The sequence below is a fragment of the Penicillium paradoxum genome (genome assembly GCF_028828445.1).
Source record: "Penicillium paradoxum strain IBT 22861 chromosome Unknown utg000003l_segment0_segment0, whole genome shotgun sequence".
Lineage (NCBI taxonomy): Eukaryota > Fungi > Ascomycota > Eurotiomycetes > Eurotiales > Aspergillaceae > Penicillium > Penicillium paradoxum.
Genome location: NW_026643181.1, coordinates 3,724,010 through 3,740,630, shown reverse-complemented (window position 1 = coordinate 3,740,630; position 16,621 = coordinate 3,724,010). Strand labels below are relative to the sequence as shown.

The 16,621-nt window shown below is 49.6% G+C and overlaps 5 protein-coding genes across 5 annotated transcripts; 3 read left to right on the top strand and 2 right to left on the bottom strand.

The window, feature by feature from the left end:
- Window positions 1-21: 21 nt before the first annotated feature.
- On the top strand, window positions 22-1,404 carry N7457_003234 (uncharacterized protein; the record flags this gene model as incomplete). The annotated part of the gene is made up of 1 exon (XM_057174279.1): window positions 22-1,404. The coding sequence occupies one exon, from the start codon at window positions 22-24 to the stop codon at window positions 1,402-1,404; it is 1,383 nt and encodes a 460-aa protein (XP_057034430.1).
- A 193-nt stretch (window positions 1,405-1,597) lies between these two features.
- On the top strand, window positions 1,598-3,495 carry N7457_003233 (F-box protein; the record flags this gene model as incomplete). Its single annotated transcript, XM_057174278.1, has 2 exons — window positions 1,598-3,061; window positions 3,136-3,495. 2 exons carry the CDS (start codon window positions 1,598-1,600, stop codon window positions 3,493-3,495), a joined length of 1,824 nt encoding a protein of 607 aa, XP_057034429.1.
- A 773-nt stretch (window positions 3,496-4,268) lies between these two features.
- On the top strand, window positions 4,269-5,138 carry N7457_003232 (2EXR domain-containing protein; the record flags this gene model as incomplete). The annotated part of the gene is made up of 1 exon (XM_057174277.1): window positions 4,269-5,138. The coding sequence occupies one exon, from the start codon at window positions 4,269-4,271 to the stop codon at window positions 5,136-5,138; it is 870 nt and encodes a 289-aa protein (XP_057034428.1).
- Window positions 5,139-7,262: 2,124 nt separating this feature from the next.
- On the bottom strand, window positions 7,263-11,322 carry N7457_003231 (uncharacterized protein; the record flags this gene model as incomplete). The annotated part of the gene is made up of 2 exons (XM_057174276.1): window positions 7,263-7,795; window positions 7,989-11,322. The coding sequence occupies 2 exons, from the start codon at window positions 11,320-11,322 to the stop codon at window positions 7,263-7,265; spliced, it is 3,867 nt and encodes a 1,288-aa protein (XP_057034427.1).
- Window positions 11,323-11,818: 496 nt separating this feature from the next.
- N7457_003230 (E3 ubiquitin-protein ligase SSM4) lies at window positions 11,819-16,450 on the bottom strand (the record flags this gene model as incomplete). The annotated part of the gene is made up of 2 exons (XM_057174275.1): window positions 11,819-13,380; window positions 13,432-16,450. The coding sequence occupies 2 exons, from the start codon at window positions 16,448-16,450 to the stop codon at window positions 11,819-11,821; spliced, it is 4,581 nt and encodes a 1,526-aa protein (XP_057034426.1).
- Window positions 16,451-16,621: the final 171 nt, after the last annotated feature.

Sequence of the window (16,621 nt, the reverse complement as noted above, 5' to 3'; positions counted from 1 at the left end):
CCCTTCTTTGCAACACATGCGATGATTCGCAAAACTGTACTGTTGTCGTTGCTTTTCATATCCACAACATGCGCACTTGCACTTCAAACAATAAGAGATCTTTCATTGCCAAATCCAACACCAATTATCGAGTCTAGCGAGGTCACTAGTGCCCTAGCCACCGATGTGACCGTGTCTACTGACAAGACAAGCGCCTCACCCGAGGCAGCCCGCTCATCTAGTACGGAAGCATCCGATGACAGTTCTTTCGTTTATTTATCCGTCACAACTGGGCCCCCTGATGTCCTCGGTATCGGAAACGTGAGCGGATTTTATGGACCAGGAAGCTGGGCAGCATGGTTCCTTTCCATCGTAGCCTCGTGGGTCCGGTTTATTCGAGGCTCAGAAGAGAGATTTGATCCAAACACATGGCTCTTTTTGCTCGGCACGAACTGGGCCGCTGTCGGACTTTTACGTGGGATCCGCTTGGCTCAAGGTATTCCACAAGACTCTCCGACCTACGATGCAGATTTGAACAGCATGCAAGGATCGATTGCTGCAGCATTCACCATCACGTTCTGGGGAACCTTTCATGCCTCGATACAATATCTCGTGACGATGAGATATTGTATCACTATGAAGACTCAACGCCATCGTTTATGGACACTCCTACTCGGAATGATATTGCCCTCCATCGCATTACTGAGTTCCTCGGGGCTTATCAGAACCATGAATGTGCCTGAACTATACTGGCAAGGAATGCACGGCGGCGCCCGGGACTTCAACTTGCGAGTTGCTGCTGGAACTCCGTATTTTATTGTGCCATTCTCCGTGTGGCTGCTCGACTATTTGAACATACCAATGATGCCCACAATGATCATCGACCTGAGGAAGCGAACAGTGAAGAAAATGAGAGCATCGAGGGTGATAGCAAGCCTCTTCCGTGGAATTGCTTACGTGTCAGTTGTTATGCTCATACTCTCGATGATGATGCTCGAGGCCACCAGGAATGAAAAGTGGTTATTGGGACTGCTACCCCTCGCCCCAATGTATATCTATCTACTTGTGCTCGTTGCTCCAATCTTTTGGAGCATAATGCTCACCTGTGCGAGTGCTTGGTATGTTGTTATGACTTATGTGGCTCGCAGTGTTAAGGCATCTCAATCGTGTTTCTTTATGCCGTGTGCCCCACAGTCGATCAACGAAGAAGATCAACTATTTGCTCTATTTGCAGGCCTCTTGATGTTCCTTGGATGGGAAATTATCCCGGTTCTTGTAAAGGGATTCAGAAAACGGTACAGAGATCGGCAAGAGTCCATTGAGCACATGGAAGAGCGAATGAGACAGCTTGAGATGAGGCGGATACTGCGCAGGTTCGGTTGGGAGACGTCCACTGGCAGGACAACTAGAGACCCAGAGGACTGAGACCTGAGCATATAACAACAATTTAAGCTTAAATTTAGCAGGGAACACCTTCCAGGGCTGTCCGCCGTGCGCATCCACGGATAGTTTGACGATGGCTACGTCATCGTATACCCAGTGGAGAACGACAAAATACTCACCCCCACCGCTCCAATTCACTTCCTGTAACAATCTTCAATTGCTTCTATTCGAGAACATGGCCGTCAGCTTGCACATGGCGGATCCTCTCACCGTCCTGCCCCCAGAGATCGTCCTCCAAATCTTACAATTTAGCCCCGTCTCCACTCTTGCTTCCCTGACCGCGACTTCTAAAGCCTGGCACCGATTTATCGACGTTACCCACCAAGACGCTATTTATACATCTGAGAGCAAGACTGCTCAGCCACTTGGAGGTGTCCGCGATTTCTCCTTCCTCTCCGATACCCACAGCTTCGCCAAATTATTTGAAGGCACCGCATCATGGAAAGATCTGTGCAAACGCCAGACACTGTTAGCCCGTAACTGGGCCGCGCAGCGTCCAGTCAGCCATGAGTCCGTGGTGCAGGTCGGGAATGACCCGGTTTGGCGATTCCGGGCCGACTTTAAGCGTCGCTTTTTCATTTCCACCTCCCATGCTGGCGGGTTGAACGTCACTGATATGGACACGGGCCGTATTCTTTGGCGACTTCCCTCGGTAGATAGCGGGGGAGAAGGAGTTTGTCGACACGCACATTTAGAGTATCAGGATGGAATGGCCGTGTTCAACGATGAAGGAGATTCCGTTGAGGTCTGGCAGACAGACCATGAAGGTGCGAAGCGTGGGGAGTTCCGGCGCATCGCTACATTGACCCATGATTGCCAAACTAGAGGGTTCCAGTTATCCCACTGGACTCTCTGTGTTGTTTCTAACGAGGGTCAGGGCTTTGTCTACGATATGACACAGCGGCCTCCTAAGCGGAAGACGCACCTAAAAATTGAAAGAGGGGGCATTGGTCATCTTGACCAAAGCGCGGACATTGTGATCTATTCAATGGGAGCGAAAGGCTATTTTGCCTACAATAAAGAATCGGGTGCGTTTCTAGGCACATTGAAGCCGTCTCAAGTGACAGAGAAATATCACATCCCCCCTCCCCCGGCATCTACTGCTTCTGGGGCTGCAGCTTTAGCTGGAGCCGCGCGACTTGGTCCAATGCCACAATCATTTGCTCCTGGACCTTCCGGAAAGGATTCTTTGATACCAATTCAAATCGCTAGAGGTCCACTGCCACCACCGGATGAGGCAGATCACGTTCGGCATGGGGAGGACGAATGGGGAGCGGGAATGTTGCATGGCGACCTCTTTGTTGGCTTTTCCCGTGCGGGCCGTGTCTTCATTTGCTCAGACTTCCGCAAGGCTCTCCGCGATGAAGCTAGCCTCGCGGCGAATAGTTCCATTATAGAATGCGACTCAGACGGGTTGAGCTTTGACCTCGGGGGCTGGTTATCAGTCCGCAATCACCGTGTGATGTTCGAGATTCAAGATCGGATCTATGTCGTTGCACTGGATGATGACAATAGGGTTCAGAACGTGGATAATCCCACTCGTGCTTCGTACGCCTTGCTCACTAGTTCCGCTCCGCAGCTTGCTGTGCCAATCAGTTATATGGCGTTGGCGGATGATGCTATTATGTCTACTTACACAGTAAGTACAAGTTTCTTACCTGTCAACTCCCGAAAAAAAAGTCTGAATGGGAGGGCTAACATGAGGTATTACAGACTCTTGGCTGGCGTGATTCTAACAGTGCTGGTGGGGTACTTCCACCGCATGGTGGAGGTATCCCCAGAGTCTTCCCTACAAAAGTCATACGTATAGTCAGCCTGGCTCCTAATCTCTCTGACGAGGCTTCTGGATCCGATGACACAACAGGCGAAGGACAAGCTAGCTCCGGCCCGAATCTGCCAACTGAAGATACATGGCGCACACAAGCCGGGTTATTACAACTACTCAGCATGCTTGGAGACGATGCAGACGTTGATCAGAGCGATGGTGAAGACGAGTGGGAGAGTATGAATGAAGATGAGGATGACTATGACGAGCATGAGCATCAGCAACCACATACGCAAGAGGGGGCTTGATCATGGCGTCAACAAACTCTCGTTTACAACGGTATCTTCCTAATGGGTGGGCTCTCTGGTTCTTTTGTTTCAGCACCTCATCGCCTTTGACATATAGCCCCATGCCCTCCACAGGTAATTCGCTATAGCCTTGTCATACCGTTGGTGATGCTGCCTCCATGGTGCATAGGTTGCAGTATGCCCAAGCTTCGAACACCAGAATTGGTGGAATTTTCCATAAAACGTCATCGCAGGGTGTAGGTGATAGACAACTGAACAACCGCTTGAAGCTCAATGCAACGACCCAGGAACAGGTTTCTTGTCTCGCTTTGGAGGCCATAGGCAACACCAGGCGCAGGACTCAACACGGTAGATTATAGTAAAGATTCCAGGGTGTGTTTCCGATTGTCATCAGGTCTGATATGATTGCGAAGTAGAAAGACTAGAGCCTAATTCCCTAAACCTCACAAAATGGATATCACTACATCCCTGCCTTTTGATTCAATTCCATTATTCAATCTCTTTGAGCCCTAAGGAGGCTTCTGTCTACGATGTACCCATCTAGCTCCATATATCCCAAGAAATATGACACAAAGAATAGAGAACAAAGCACTAAATAGGAATTGACAATGTTCCGGAAGGTCAGAGAGTAGCTCAATACGTTGATGACCATCACGACGGCCTCAGGCATGGCACCGGGGTAGATGCCTATCAACTGAAACAATCACTGTTTCTTTGTACTCTTCTTCTCTTATTACCCTCTGCTCTGGAATTTCACACTGGCATCTTCAACCATGAGTATCTCAATGATGATCGCGCCGGCGACCAGCTCCTCAAATTTCCATCAATTCCCTGTCCTTCCTGCCGAATTGCGCCTTGAGATATGGCGTTGCTGCTTGCCTGAGACAGACCCGCCGGCACTGACTCCATACCGAGCCGGCTGTTGGCGTCCAGTTGCCACGCCCGAAAACGAAGATGAGAATAACCACCATCAACAGACGGTCGTGGAGATGGAGTTCCGTCCCGACTTGCTTGATTACATTACAGTCAAGATCCCCCTCACCGCCGTGAACCATGAAGCCCGTGCCATTGCAATTGAATGGGCTCGCACGCAGGGTATCAAGATTCTGTTCCATCAAGAGAGACAGTGCGCGGTTTTCCTGCGCCCATTTGACCCCATGCGCGACGTGTTATGGATCGGTCCGGACGAGGTCGACACCTTTCAGCGGGATATTTGGTCTGCCCATGAGGATCTCAATCCTCCAGATAGGGTGTCCGTACCCATCAACCTCACACGCTTTGCTGTGTCTGAGAGGTGGCTGAATAAAGGTGTCGATTCCTTACACGTCTACAACACAATGACCTGCTTTTACTATGATACAGTCCTCTATGTCATTCTCCATGAAGCTCCAAAGTTTGACAAGGGGGACCGGAACAGCCTCAGGGTAAATCCGAGGTGGGAGCTTGAGGGCGCCCAGGAAAACATAAGCCTCGTCTGGAATATACAGCGCGGGTGTTGGGATCTGCTGGATGGCAAACAGATCGCCGATTGCGATTTTGACCTGATATCCAGAGCTGGCATAATGATAGGCGATGCTCTTGGATCCCGCGATGATTACCCCATCAATTTCGAGGTACGGCCTGTGGTTGCTGTCAGAATATGAGGACGAAGACAAGTTTGTGTGCCAAATCGCCTCGCATGGTCTGGATTAGAATACAGGTTCTCAACAGCGAGCAAACTTTGCTCGGAGTGATGGATCAGATTCTAGGGGTTATCACAGGAGCCGCAGTCTCATTCAAAATCCATTTATCTCTAGCATGGAGCTGTCATTGGACCATCATTATCTCAGGCTCATAGCACAACAATCTATTTGTCCCATCATGGTGTCTTCAAATTATCCTGTCATAGTGATACTCCCGAGCCTACAATATAGTCTTACCCTAGGATTATAGCAGGAGAGCTAATCAGGACATTGGTTCCTTTTAACCGTCTCTTGAGCTGGAGGAAAGGCCTTTTGCTAGAGGCATTCGTCACACGGCAACCTAACAAGGAAACTCCATTCAACGACCATAAGCTCATATTGTCTCCGATTTCCATCTCATACTCTCACTGGAACCACCATCCCAGGAAATGCCGACATACTATCGAGTACACTCTCCAGGGATCCATTCCAAACACTAGAATACTCAACCACACAAAAGTAAAGACAGTGCGTTTGCTGGTACACCAGTACAGACATATATCTCAACTTCACTCAGATGACGGCGATGTACGCCCACAATCTCTCAAGTGCTGACAGACCAAATGAATCATATCCTGGACCTCTTGGTGGGCTTGATTGAGAGTTTCAGTACGCTCATGCGCTGAAACATTGATGAGATGATGTCTGCTTCTCGAGGCCCTATATCTTCCCCCTGACCATTCATGAATATGGTCTAAGAGGGGCTGTACGTGCTCATCTGCGATCGTTCCCTTACGACTAGTATGTGCTGGATGGCCTCCAAGACCCTGTTCGTACCATACCGTATAGACGACTCTTTCTCCGAGGACATCGGTGGCTAGTAGGATTAGCCCGAGTACAAGAATCAAGAGATATTTGGATAGCGCCATGGAGCTATGTGGGAGTGGTATTTCTATTCCATATGAGCACTGAGCACAGCAGAAAGATAGTTGCTTATTCGATCATTGAAATATGCAAGTTTGGGAAAGGCTTGCCTTTTGAGTTAAATTGCTTAAACCTCACAGCAATGCCATTGAATGAGAGTTAGTCGATAGTCCTGTGGGAAGGAAGATCCAGGACTTCTACACTCCGTGCTACACTATATATATTGCATCGAGGTATAAAATCCTTCGGCAAATTAATGGACCCCTGAAGTGACTGTCGTTCAATGGCGTTTCAGAATTACACAAGAGTTGAACGGACTACAGTCGCTAACCATAGTATCGCAAAACCTGATACCTCTCGAGACTCAAAGAGTCTATTTATTCATACATCCGAGTGAAATTGCGATTTCAAAAGCCGTGGTGGATTTAGGAGCTCAAATGTAGGGTCATGGAGGCGTGGGGATTATATCTCAGCCTCCAGGGAGACCTCACGATCTATTTGGCTTAATTCAGAAGTCCAGTGGCATTTGAGCAACTCTACTTATCGCACAAAGGCATGTGGGTTGTACATCAGGGCTGGGTTGGTGGTACTCGGCATATAAAGCCTCTAGATCTGCAGGTGCGACCTTAGGGTTGAGACTGTTTAAATGATATCTCGATCATCCGAACCTGGAATATCGAAAGTCTTCATACCCGATGATAAATGGAGATCTTAATTGATTAATTGGTAAATATACAGTAGAAATCTGGTGTACAAGATATACAAAGAACGATAGTAGATGATGAGACAATAGACCGATGACGTAGCGATCTTTACTACCTTGGTCGATGATCTAGTCTTAGAACAGGCTATAATCCTCCAAGATTCAGTCTTAATCGTCATGTATGTTATAGCTCTATGAAATGAAGAACGTGTGCTCCTCGGCTTTATAGCAAGCCCAAGTAAGGTGTATACATCTTTCGTGAAGCCCGGTCGAATCGCCCCCGCGAGAGAATTTATACAACGAAGATGCACAACGGCGAACAAAAAGACCAAAAACAAAAAGCGCTCCAGCCTGGGTATCCTCGGTGACCGTAAACATTGATATAATGAAGAAAGAAAAAGAAAAGTACTGCGGTATACCAAGACCATTATGCCATGAACCATCAGAAAATTGTGCCCGTGTCATAGATCCCCGAAGGATCAAGCGAGTTGTCGCTCAACGTTGCGTGGACCGGTAAGGAGAGAGGGTGGGATCGGAGGCACAGGTCCTCGATAGACCGGGCCATGGGCTTCTCGGGAGCCAGGAGGGGGTGGAGGAGGAGGTGGGGGACGACCGTAACCCGGGTGGTGAGGATGAGGGTGAGGGTGAGGGTGAGGGTGAGGGTGAGGATGAGGATGAGGATGAGGATGAGGGTGAAGATAATGATGAGGATGGGGTGGTACAGGTGGGCCAGGCGAGCCCCCAGCACCAAGAGCCAGGCGGCCAAAGTCCCCTGGGAGCCGTTGTGCTTGGTAACGGTATTGAGGGGAGGTAGGATTCATGTAACCCATCGAGCGGCTCGGATCGCCAGGAAGGGAGACAAGGGAGGCGCCGAGGGTCCGGGCAATGTCCTCGAACGTCACCTCCATCGGGGAGATGTAGGTGGTATTGCTTTTTGCAGACCAGGCGAGAACGTGGCCGCAGACACGGCCGGTGGGACGGTCAAAAACCCATGCACCAGAGTCGCCGGGGGCTATCGGATCAGGAGAAATTAGCTTCATGAAACATTTACTCGATACGAGTCGGTGTCTTAAGATCCAAACGCTGTTTGTTTACCAGCTAAGAAGGATAACAAATGATGGGTATACATGACAAAAAAAAAAAAAGGGTATCTAATTAAGGATCGTATAGACATGAACATGGATCTGCCGAGGTGCAATTCTTACCTCCAAAGTTCCCATTGACGCAAAAGCTGGTTGAAAAAGAATGTCGTCCGTGAAGTTTGACCAATGTCATGGCCTTGGATATTTGCCCTGTCTGTAGTCCACTTGTACGACCGCAACAATGAACTTGCAAACCACCTAGCTCCTCCATCCGAGCTACTTGATTCAGGAAAATAGGTTGTGGTGGTATGGGACGTCCTGGGCGCGCGCTACTGGATCTGGTAGTATCGAGAATGATATTGCGAGGGTCCATACGGGCATCGTCAACTTTGATGAGCGCCCAGTCGATTTCGTGTTTCAGCCCATTTCGGGTCCAGCGCCTTATTCCAGAGGATGCATGAACAAAACCCAAGGAGTGTGAGGCTAAGTGCTCGTCGTCACGATCTTCCGGGGAGGGAAAAAAGTCTTCATGTACGTCGTCAATAGCTGGTTGTGTGACAAGCAGCCGAGGTTCTTCGCCCGGTTCAACACCAGCAGTATCGCCAATAGACGCAGCATCATCATCGACCTCATCAGGACCGAGAGATTCGTCATCTGATGAATCTTCATCGGAAAGCCAGAACTCATCATATCCAGACTCGAGGCCATGTGATGGATCATCGCCATCCTCCAGATCCGAAATTTCGAAATCATAGTTCTCCTCAGACGACTCATCCTCTGGATAGTCGTACATTAACCCAGGATGAGGGATATTTGGTGGATCAGGAGGCCAGTTACTAGAGGATCTCGAAGGGGCGTCTTGGTTGAAATCTGCAGGATCATTGTCTTGGCCCTCATCGTCGCTTGGAGCCTCCAACATATGGTGAACAGTTAGGCCATAAGGTAAGCCATCGACGAAGACGGCTCCTCCGTATGAGACGGGGGGTAGATGCTCCTCGTTTTGAAACGCACCAATGGATGCCCCGCACAGAGGTCGCTGTTGGTGACATGGGTTGAGCTCTCGCTGGCGAAAGGGCGTATCATTGGATGCATTTGGGCGAGCCTTGGCTGGCCTCCGGCGTCTATTCCGGGGAACCTTGGAGCGTTCAATATCCCCACGGAGGACAATCAAATCCCAATCGTCTCTACCAAGAGCGAAGTGCTTCTTGAGAGCCATTCTGACTTTCTTCACACTAGCGCAGGTGACACAGATTGTCGTTTTAGCACTTTCAGGCGACTCGCCAGTCATTATGAGATTTACGCCGCACGACTCGGAAGACCCTTTCAAGATCTTCTGAAGAAGACGACTCACTCGTGGCATGATTTGAAAATTCCATTCTTGTAGGTGTTCGTCGGGTATTTCCAAGTTCGGAAGCCTCTTCACGGTACGTTTCTTTTGTGGCTTTTCGAAGCTCCTGTCTTCATTGATGATACCCCATGTATCACCCGGGATTGTGGAGAGCTTAGTGTCTAGATTGGACATCTCACGCTTCGATGACTTGTATGCGTTCACTTTGTCCCGAATGGTCACTGGCTCTGGAGTAGGCACAAGGGCGAGTGGAAGGCAGTCATCCAGTTCCTCCGCCGAGGGTGCCGAGAAGATATCGATCCGGCAACATGACCACAGAATTTTGCAAATTGTGTACATGAAATTCATTGAGAAAGAGAAGGTACCATCAGGATCTGACAAGTCAAGCACCGGGTAATGGTAGATTTGGGGCACACGAAGGCCAAGATCGGTCATCGGTTGTGTCGACAAATGGAAGTTTGGGGCATCAAGGCATAGCTGAACTGCTTGCTGATAAGCACCACCGCACTTTGGGCCAAGCTTCTTGACATAGAGGTCTTCCACGCGATGCTTGAACCACGAGCGGTCGTACTTCGGCTTCCAAAGCCGTCCAACTGGTGCCCATAACCCTATCTCCAATAAGATGAGGCCTAGTGAGTAAAGATCATAGGCCCAGGCACCATCATCTTCGACTGACCGCTTATCCTCTGGATGACGATACATTGCAGAAGATAACGGCTCGGGAGTCGGTCCATCTCCGGAGAACCGCGCCGGAGAAGTGAGATAAGGACGACGAAGATCCGGTGCAAGACCGCTCTCATCGTCACTAGCATCACTTCTGCCAGGGAAAAAGATCACGTTGCTGCTGTTTACGTTTCCATGAACCGCATTCTGGCTTCTCAAATGGAGAGCCGACATCAAAAGGTCGTACGCTAACCGAAAACGAGTGTCGAGATTCGGAACTCGGTTCTCCCGGTATTCCTCTGCTGAAGGAAGAAGAGCTACCAACGGCTTAGGTTTCAACTCTTTCAACAGATCACTTGGATTCTGTAGGAATGGGAAATAGTCAACCGGCATTTGATAAAGAAAAGCATAACGAGCATTCGAGTTATCAATGCAGTAACCCAAAAACCGCATCAACCCCAAATGGGAGATTCTGGCATTCTGCAGCAATTGCTCAAGGGACTTCTGAAGCTTTTCCAATCGAGAGCTCCTATTCTCCATGTTTGACTCAGCTAAGATAGGCATGAACTCAACGAGCACTGAGACATGGGACTCTTTTGTAGAGGCAAGAAGAGGTGATGCCGAGGACTTCAAGCGTCCGACAGCACGCGAATTGGAAGACGCGGCGACAGGTTCATATGGTGGTGGGCTGTTATCGTGGGCCGCTCCATATAATTGTAGAGCCGATCGATCTATAAGGAGTTGGTCCGATGGCAGGAAGGGGTTACGCGAATCACGGTGCGGTGTCGCTGGGGAGTAGGTGAATGGGCCAAACATTTGCTTCGGGCTCTGTACTTTCTCCTTCGATTCAGAAAATGAGCCATGCGAGGAATCGTAGGGCGAGGTTGGGTTCGGTCGTGGGCGGCGGGCACTGTTCCTGGTGGATGACATGCTGGAAGCCATTGTTCGTCGGGAGCGTGAAAGGTCATAAAGAGTATCGATGCAACCAGTGAGTTCGTTCAAAATCGTCTTCGATCGAGTTATGTCTTGCTCCGTCCATTGCGTTTTAAGTGGTCTGCTACCAAGGGTATCCTTTGATGGTAGATCGAGTTTTCTGTCCTTGGGAGGCAGCATAGGTGCATCCAAATGCTGGACTTGTTCGGCATCATTGAGGAGTTCTTGGATGGATGACATGACACTCTCGACAACATCGCTAAATCCTGCGGCAGTCAAAGATTCATCGATATCATTGGGCTGCGCGGCGCTCGCGTCGCTCCAATCTAGACCCCATGCCAGCAAGCGGTCCCTCTGTTTCTGGAAACTCCCGTGGAGAGCAACAAGCTCAGGGTCATCGAGAGCCTTTGATGCGGTTGTAACACTTTCGCATGAGGTTTTCGTATCGGTATATAGCTTTGTGAGGCGGCGCTGAAGGAAGCCCCCGCCTCCTCCATGTCGGAGGACTGACATCTTGGCGATTGCGGAGGGATCGATAAGGATCACAGATATAGTTCGGACATTCGAGGGAAGGCGCTGCAGTTGGGAATGTTCAAGAACACATAGTGAGAGTCGCTGAGGGGCAAATTATCCATCAGAAATAAGAAAGGGAGTCGACAAAGACTTGCAGAGCAGTTTCAATGGGTGCCTTGAGCACGGCGATGAAGGCCGATAACCACACGGCGCATCGAGGGAATCCTGTTGCCTAACCAATGAGCGATCACAAGAGAGGCTAGAAGTGGGTCACGTGGCAGGCAGCAGGCAATTGGGGGGGTTATATTACGGTATTACCGTTACCAATTACGTATAGGAATGGATGCCTCAGGAAGGAAGCGGCCAGATGTAGTAGTCAAATTCTGCATTCTATTGATTTGGGTTAATTGTACATACAAGAAAGCTAAGATGCTATTGAGTCGCCGGAGCAACCAGGCCATCGAGGCCAAACCAGAAAATCCACATGTCCGTTTCGTCATCCTGTCATCATTCGCGACACACCGACATCCCGTGCTCGTTTTTCGCTGAAATTGTGCAGTCGTTCGCCGATGAGATAGACTTCATCGCGAATATTGGTACGCCAGACCGCCACTCGTTTGATAAGTAGATGCACTGTAAATGCAAACAACACAATCAAAAGTGTGGTGGGATATGCATAGCGATAGATATTAGGCTGCACCTCGACATGCGAGTAGAACATTGTCCAGCGCACAATGAATCCAAATGACAGGGGCAATGCGATCGCAACCGAGGCGAAGAGAATGATTGGAAGGACGAGGGCACGAGTGGCAATACTCACGTTTGGTTTCAGCCAACCATCATGGAAAACACTGTTGACCGCAGCTGCCACCCAAGAATGGGGTTGCCAAAAAGTCAACTTGACAGCCATTTGGACATATAATACCCCTAGTGCCCAGTCTTGAACAACGTGAACAACATGTGACTCACCGTCACCGATGATTGTGTGCGCTGGAATGAGTACATATAGTTCAGTGAGAAGTGCGAAGAGTGACGGGAGAACAATAACGGCAACGATAAATACGTAAAGAAGCCGAGCTGCGTGTAGCATAAGGTCAAGACTGGTCTGGGCTGCCTGGCGGGGGGAACGAATGTATCCGCCTGAATGCTCTCGCACAAAATCAAGTGCGGTGCCGGAGTAGTATGCCAAGTAGGCAAATGCACCAACCACACAGAGACCACTTGAAAATGCGTAAACGTCGTTCACTGGTGCCTGGGTGGACGAGTAGGACATGATGATCTTCCGACCAATGATTAGAGGAATAATAGTGATGCCTACTCCGGTGGTAGCAGCAAATAACCAAATGAGAAGGATGAAGGCAGCGATGCGGGTCCGGAAGGACGGGGGGACATAAACTTTGGTAAACATGCTGCTGGATCGGCCATGTAGACCGTCTGCAGGATCATGCTTCATATCAATTCGATCATTGTTCTCGGTAACCTCAAGGAAAACGTTGGTGCCTTTTGGAATGCGAACTTGATCAGAGCCAGGGGCACGCACGTATCGGCCATCTCGCAAAAAGTAGACCTCGCGATTTTCCCGTTCAGCTGCAGCCAGCTGATCATTTCCAACAACCGGGTGTTGCCAATCACCCTTGCTTCTTGAGAGAACGGCCCACCAAGTCTTCCGGACGTGGTAGCCTTCTTCTTCTGGATGTCTTTCCGGGAAGAAAAAGTTGCTGAGACGAAGGAAATGGGCACACTTGTGGAACCACCAATTGTAGATATCGTGAAACCCATCCGAGGGCTTGAACGATTGAATGATTACCGGCAATACAAAGTTGTAGAATAAAAGATCAACCGGAAATTCAAGCATGGGGGCACTGGCTGACCAGTGGATGGGGAGAACTCCATCGAGTGCAAAATGCAAGCCCCAGACAACGCCTCCTAAGCAAACGATAACCAGCGCCCCGTATACAAGGGCACTGAAACCAATCTTCCGGAGCTGGGTAGTGATAGTGCGTTCGAGGACATCACGTATCGGGTGGAAAGTTGGGTCGTCGGGATCACGGATGAAATCTATACTCGAGCATTAGCGAGAACATTAAACCAGGGGATAATGACACTTACAAAGAACACCGCTCCTGAGAATCTTTCTGCACATAGAAACAAAGAGGGCGAAATGGAACATGTAACAAGTTCCAACAAACCAATGCACGAAAAGCGATGTGAGCGGGGATGCAGCTGTGAATGCGATGCGGGAGGTCACTGTAGCTTCAGAGAAGAGCGGAAGCAAAGCAAGATCAAGAAGGCTACCACAGTACAAAGGGAAAACGATCATCTCGATCCCGATGATTAGAATAACCTTCATCACTCCTCCGGCTTGGATTAAGACCTCAGCAAGCATTCCCTCGATCCGTTGTCCCCGGTTGGCACCAGATAGCAGCCCTGTGATTCGCAGATAGAGAAGCCCGATCATGGACGCAAGCAGATAGCCCATAAAGATAGCAATGACTCGGTCCTTGGAATCCCACACGGCAAGTTCGTAATCGACTGGCACTGTGGCAGAGGCTGCTTTTGCCGCGCTTGCATTCATAAATCTTGTCCCTGGCATGGAGAAGACTGACGATTTGGCAATATTGGTGAGTTGTTGCTGTATTTGGCTAGTAAGAATCTTGGCCTGTGAGAAATCTAGGTCGAATGACAGAGCGCCTGGAACACCGAGTGTCACAATCCGAAGTGGGAAGTCATGCAATATAAACTTAAAGGTGACAAAGACCCAGTGGAAAACGACGTTGAGGCGGGCCTGGTGTAGCTTAAGCGCCTGGTGTGATAGCACGGAAAACATAGGAATATCGGATTCATGGAACACCAAAAACGCCTTTATCACTTTGTTCAAGCGGTGGCTGCTCGCGTCGATGAGGGAAAGCGATGCACTGGTGACAGACTTGTCCCGAGGAATCCATTCCGCAATGGGAATAAAAGCACTGAAAGGACTCAGTATGATCTTGAAAACAAAGCTGAACCAGTACATAAGATATCCCACGACACCAATCAGAGTATCAAGGGCGATATCTGCGACCACTTCGACAGCCGTAATAGGAACACCAATGACAAGTTCAAGAGGGTTGGCCAGCAGAACAAGGGCAATTTTACCCCACAAGTAAGGGAGCCAGATCCCAATAGCTACCGTAAAGGCAATCAGAAGGGCACAAAAGACACCGTTCTGGAAGAGCCCGAAGATGGGGCCTTGCATGCCAATGAGGTCCATAATCCCTTCGAAGTCATCCCCTTCGACTGCTTCCACGTCGTTAGGGTCTAGCCCAGCGCGACCAGCGGCGGCATTTGCGTTAGCATTTGCTTGGATGTCTTCCATGCGATTTGGCAGAGGCACAAATGGATCTTCCAGAGCCGGGTCCTGGACAATATGCTCCTCGTCCGCGAGAACTGGCTCTTCTGCATTGCGCTCTATGGGTGTGATGTCTCCCCAAAACCAGTCAATTATCCGCTCCCCGATGGCTTGCGGAGGTCTTTCTTCCGGTTGTATATCAACGATAGGGGAGGCGTTATCTCTAGCCTGTGACTCATTGACCGGACTTTGAACAGAGGGTCCGGCGTGCGCATCAAGCAAGATGTCATTGGTGCCTCCATCCACAGAATTGACAGCATCAGAGCCATCCAGATTTTCTGGGTTATCGTTATCACCTGGACGAGAAGAGGGCCCTGCCGATGCATCTCGGTTGACGGTCGCCCCAGTGATTGCATTAACAATCCAATCAAAATCATCCCCATGAGCCTCTTCTCGGAGTATACGCAGCATTTCTTCGTGATTGCCATGAGTCCGGGCCACTAGGTCTCGGAAGGCCTGAGCACGAGCTGTGAGAGGAGGACCTTCTGGTTCATAGTCTGGGTCATTTTCATCCAATCCTCGGAGCTCCGCTTCGTATCCAGGAAGATCGTAGTCAGAACCATTCGAGGAAGGAGCTGGAGAGTGAGGAGCGAAACGAGGGAGGATCTCATTATCCAACTCATTGGCTTCAGCGCGTGGGTTGTTGAGCTCGTTTCCTGGCTGGGCAGGAGCGGCTTCTCGTTGCCCAAATCCACCTTCTTCGTTGAATCGATCGTTGATCCGATTATTGGCATTGGCAATCAATTGAAGAGCAGCCTCACGCTCCCCTTCTGCAATATTGGCCATTGGCTGCTGTTGAACAACCCATTCACGAATTAAGAAGAGTAGTATGAACGCAACGACCACAAGGAGGGTGATGAGTTGCCCTTCCAATGTATCCATGATCATATTATTGATTGTTGGATACGGTGTCAGGGAGTTCAAAAATTTCACATCTGAGAGCCATGATGGATACCGAGGTTTGGTTGAAGTAATTGTGGAGTTGTTTTGCACGTTGCCTTGACCAACAGTCGAGGTGAATGCGGGCATGAACAGATTAGGCATCACTTTCTTGATCAAAGTGAGCATGAGCGGCTCATGAGTCGCAAAATCCAGCATCGATGATGGTGCAGATGGCACAGCAGTCGCAGAGATAGCGGCATTGGAAATCGTTGAAGTTACCGAGTTAGCCACACCAGCATTCGCGACACTGCCATTTGCGAACAATTGCCCGAGCCCTTCCTGGGCATTTTTTGCGGCCTGGGTCCGAACGTTGTCGCTAGCAGACCACCGACCATCAGCAAGCCAAAACAGTGCCCTCCAGATCGCACGCATTGACCATGGTAACCACCCAAGCCAGACAAACGCGACAAGAACAAATCTTAGCCACGTCACCAGTGTTCGGAAGCACTGAATTAAAGCTTGCTTTAGAAATAAAGGTGCTGGGAGGCTCTGGGGCATGTTCGGGTCGTATAGTTTAGTAAAGCGAAACGGCGTTTTGCAGAGCTCACAGTGTTTCTTCTGCGAATGCGACAGCCATTCAACCAGGCATATTTGGTGGACAAATTTGATACTACCGCTGCATTTGCACGGGTAGAACAGCGGTTCCTCCTCCGTTGCCTCCCCATGACATATCCGACAAGTATCCAGGTCGTCAAATCCCTTTTCCCTTTCGTCATAAGCCGGGTCGTTCATTAGATCAGGAAACGGTGTAGCAGCAGAACCCGCAATATCGCGGAATCGGTTGTCCGCGGGCTCCATTATTGTTGAATTTCGCCCAATCGACGGTTGGTGGTTGATCAGATATTCACCATGTTCCTAATCAAGCGGAAATGAGAGAGCATCCAGGTATCAACATGCGGAAGACTCGTGTCGGTAGGTTATCCGAGTTGGACTGGTTGAGATTATGAGTACAATGTTCACACGCACTCG